This window comes from Aegilops tauschii, chromosome 5, assembly GCF_002575655.3.
Source record: "Aegilops tauschii subsp. strangulata cultivar AL8/78 chromosome 5, Aet v6.0, whole genome shotgun sequence".
Taxonomy (NCBI): Eukaryota; Viridiplantae; Streptophyta; class Magnoliopsida; order Poales; family Poaceae; genus Aegilops; species Aegilops tauschii.
In genome coordinates this window covers 551,405,785-551,409,704 of record NC_053039.3, presented here as the reverse complement: position 1 = coordinate 551,409,704, position 3,920 = coordinate 551,405,785, and the positions used below count along the sequence as shown (strand labels likewise).

The 3,920-nt window shown below is 50.9% G+C and overlaps 1 protein-coding gene across 1 annotated transcript; it reads right to left on the bottom strand.

The window, feature by feature from the left end:
• Window positions 1-1,134: 1,134 nt before the first annotated feature.
• On the bottom strand, window positions 1,135-3,034 carry LOC109754572 (uncharacterized). The gene is made up of 4 exons (XM_073498908.1): window positions 2,628-3,034; window positions 2,474-2,525; window positions 2,307-2,374; window positions 1,135-1,819 (listed from the first exon to the last, which is right to left on the bottom strand). The coding sequence occupies exons 1-4, from the start codon at window positions 3,006-3,008 to the stop codon at window positions 1,247-1,249; spliced, it is 1,074 nt and encodes a 357-aa protein (XP_073355009.1). The 5' UTR covers window positions 3,009-3,034; the 3' UTR covers window positions 1,135-1,246.
• Between the last annotated feature and the right edge of the window lie 886 nt (window positions 3,035-3,920).

The following is a 3,920-nucleotide window of genomic DNA, read 5'->3' as shown; positions in this document are numbered from 1 at the left end:
TATTCTGTTTGATATATATTTATTAATATTAAATTCAAAAAAATTGCACTATGAATGCCGCAGCAACGCGCGGGGCATCATCTAGTTATTTCAGAAGTGGATAACAATAAGCATCAACTAGATGGCACTAAACAATGTCCAATTATATTCATGGATGATTAGCATGTAAGTGAAGTTTTTAGGGAAACATTCATATATGTTATCTTTTCTCAATTACGAGACAAATAAGAGGGACATAATTTTCTCTATTGAAGATACTTCTGCAACTTCTAAATGATCAAATGATCAAATGAAAGAGACAATATAATAAGATCAACAAAGTCAGAAGCAAAATCATGAGTTTACAAAACATGATCAACGCATTTAAAGATGGCCATGCAAATGGGTAAGGGGAGGAGATTTTGAGTCGGGGCTAGCGGCTACGTCAGCCTTGGGTAAAGTGGCTACGTTTTTTTTTCCTTTAGTGAATGACACAATGAGACCTACTTGTCAGACGGAACTAGTATATGGGTATGCGGGCACGCGGGTATGGGCATTGCCTTCCCACACCCGTACCCGCCTACCGCCTTACCCGATGGGTACAATATTTTCCCATTTATAAATTCGTAGGTAATTATTTTTTTCCGAACCCTTACCCTAATAGGGTTTTTACATGAAGGGTTCGTGGGTACCCATTGCCGTGTTGAAGTGGGGTGAGGACATTGCGGTGACATCCCATGGTTTCTCCATGCTCGACGGTGTCTTGCTCTGCACTCTGCATTTTTTAGCTTTGCCCTCTTTGTTTTTTTTTTGCGAGGATTGTCTGATTTTCTTTTATCTGCTTTCTAAGATAATTTCATCGACGCTTTCTATCGTTTGGCTGTGTGGCTTTATTTATAAAGCGGGGTGCGAATCTATTTCAAGATATTCAGTTTCCATATTAGTCTTTTACTAATTTTCAGTCTAGTAATTAGTTTAGAAATGTCCGTAATTGTTAACCACTAAAAATCTGGTTTGCTTTATCATCCATTACAGACGGTAAATTCGTAACATATTTTGCAGAATACTGCAGTGTGAATTATGAGAAGTGGGAGAAATATGAATAAAGATCTTCTGAGTTGTATCGTGTAGTAAAACGTGAGGGACTTCAAAATGAGAATCTGTCTGTCTGCTGCCTGCTTCAAAATGAGAATCTGACTTCAAAATGAGAGGGAAAAGAGCGAGTTAATTGGTGCGCTCTGCTGTGAGCCTGTGAGCACATCATATATCACCAAGGGCGGTTCGTCCTCGCGGCGCGCTCCGGCGCGGTCCTGACCTGGTACACCGGCGACTCGCAGCTGCCGTTTGTGCACCAGCTCTGGTGGCCGTGGCCCGCGCCGAGCTCCTCCTCCTCCTCGAACGGCCGGCACTCGGCGAACGACGGCGGGGGCCGGGCGTGCGGGTAGTCCGGGAAGCGCTGCCGGTCGGACGGGTCGAAGAGCGGGAAGGACTGGCGCCTGCGCGCGCCGGCAGCGTTGGCTCGCAGGCAGCCGTCGATGACCCTGCACTCGTCCCGCAGCCGGTTCTGCACCTCCCGCAGCGCCTGCGTCGTCGGTGAGGGCGGCCTCCTCCTGCCGCCGCCCTGCTGCTTTGCGACGGAGCCACGGGCCTTGTTGTGCTGCTGCTGTGCGGACGCTGCCTCGGACGACGCCGGCGTCCTCCTGTCGCTGGCGCGGCGCCGGGTGGGGGCGCAGGGCGTGGTGGCGGCCCTCGCACGGTCGTGGCACGCGGCGCAGAAGGCCGTGGCCCGCTCGGCGTCGAAGGCCCGCCGGCGCGCCTTGTCCGTCAGGCACGCGTGCGCCTGCCAAACGAAATGCACGCCACGTCAGAGCACAAATATACAGTACAGTACAGTACAAATGCTTTTTTAACCGTTGACGTGGAGGCAACATGACCGCCAGGCGTAAATTAGAATAATTGCAATTACTCCTACTCAAATTGAATTGAATTGAATCGCGCATTCAACCGGAGTTGGTTGGCCTAAAAACAAGTCGAATTCGAAGGGGCCATGCATGCATGGGCGACGGATCGATCAAGGTAACAAACAAAACAAACTTCCAATCTCTTCCCGTCCGTTTCGGAGCGATCGCAACAACCTAGCACTACTGGAGTGATCATCGTCGTCACGTACAGACTACTAGTATGCGGAGAGGAGTGCTAGAAAGGCAGCAGCAACAAGGAAAAAAGGCAAAGATTCCAAGTGAACCGCAAAATCATCATGAAAAAGTAGCACTCCCCAGCCCACTGCACGCGCATGCGGAGAGGCGTGTGTAAATTACGTACTGTACCTCGGAGACAAGCTTGAAGGCGACCTCCGCCTTGGGATGCCTGTTCTTGTCCGGGTGCAGCTGCAGAGCTGCACATGAATCAGTCAATTTTATTTACTACCGTCAGTGTACAAATGTACGATCAGTAATTAAACGCGGCGATCAACCATGGCGTGATGCATGCGTACCGAGGTGCCGGTAGCGCCGCTTGATGGCGTCCTCCGACGCGGCCTCGCCAATCTGCCATACATGCAGCAGTTCCGAGTTAATTAACACGACGCCGAAAACGGAGGCGCAGCGAGGAGGACGAAGGACGTGCATGCGTATGTATTGTATACGTACGGCGAGGACGAGGTACCAGTCGACGAAGTGCGCGCGGCGCGGGGAGCGGCGGCGGTGCGGGCAGGACGCGAAGGCCGCCGACGCCGCGCACACGTCCCGGGCCGCCTGCGCCTTCCCGGCCGCGTCCGCCATTGACGTGGCCGGACCGGTCGATGGATCGATGGACGTACGGCGGAGCAGAGCAGAGCACGCGCGTGTGTACGAGTGATCTCTGGTCAAGCAGGAAGTGGGCGCATGAAGAGAGGTTTTTATTGGCGTGACTTGTGCGCCTGGTGGAGTGGGGTGGGGAGGAGATCGAGGCGAGAGGGAGTGGGAGCGGGAGGGGCGGTTCCGAGGAGGACGAAGGAGTGGAGCCGGAAAGAGCGGGGATTGCGGGTGCATGCAAGTCGTGTCGCCTGCCAGGTCTTTGTGCGAAACGAGGAACAAAAAGCCCCCGCATCGCGTCTGCTGAACCGGAAATCGAGCTGAGATCTACACGACCGAGCTAGCGCGCTCACTGCTTCCCTGGGGCCAAATTTTCAGGGACTTTCATCAGATGGCCAAGCGGATGCGTTGAGCTGCTGCCTGTCCTGCTTTCCCCGGCATTGTGGCACTCCACGATGGAAGGTGCAGGTCGCTTCACGTCGAGTCACGGATGGGATCGAAGCAGCCGATGGCCACTCAATGATTGTAGCAGCAGAAACTTGCGGAGTTGGCAGCCGGCGATTTCCTCGTCGGCGTTGCTTCTTGTGAACCATCGAGCGAACACGCTTCCTGCTATTCACTCCCTTGAGGATCCATGGGTAATTTCTGGTGCCTTCCATGCCTAAACTGATTCAAATCCGTATTGTGCGGATACAACATGTAAGGCCTTCTTTGGTTCATAGGGTAGGAAAATCGTAGGAATAGGAAAGTCATATGAATAAGATGACATGTATCTCAAATCCTATGAGTAGGAATAGGGAAGGAGATGTCCTTTGATTCACATCATAGGATTTTTTCCATTGAGTCTAAGCTAATATTTATTTTCCTATGAAATATGGAGGATAGGAAGAATTCCTCCATAGAAATAGGATTCCATTTCTACAAACCAAAGGTCTCTAAAGGATTTTTTTCCTATCCTATGAAATTCCTACAAGATTCCTCTAAACCAAAGGAGGCCTAAGATTGGATAATTCTAACGCGAAGAAGTATTCGTGAGGAGCATACCATTCATCTTTTTGCTTAGGGGTGCTGGCATAGCTCGGGTGCACTTTATATAGACTTAGTGGTAGCATTGATATGAAGCCATGAATCCTCCGGTAGTTCAATAGT

What these genes read in the sequence shown, in the direction of transcription:
- LOC109754572 (XM_073498908.1), bottom strand. Translation starts at nt 3,008, where the DNA reads ATGCACCCGCAATCCCCGCTCTTTCCGGCTCCACTCCTTCGTCCTCCT. An exon ending in ACTGGTACCTCGTCCTCGCC is followed by an intron (nt 2,526 to 2,627) that starts GTACGTATACAA and finishes CATGTATGGCAG; the next exon opens with ATTGGCGAGGCCGCGTCGGA. An exon ending in CCTTCAAGCTTGTCTCCGAG is followed by an intron (nt 1,820 to 2,306) that starts GTACAGTACGTA and finishes TTCGTTTGGCAG; the next exon opens with GCGCACGCGTGCCTGACGGA.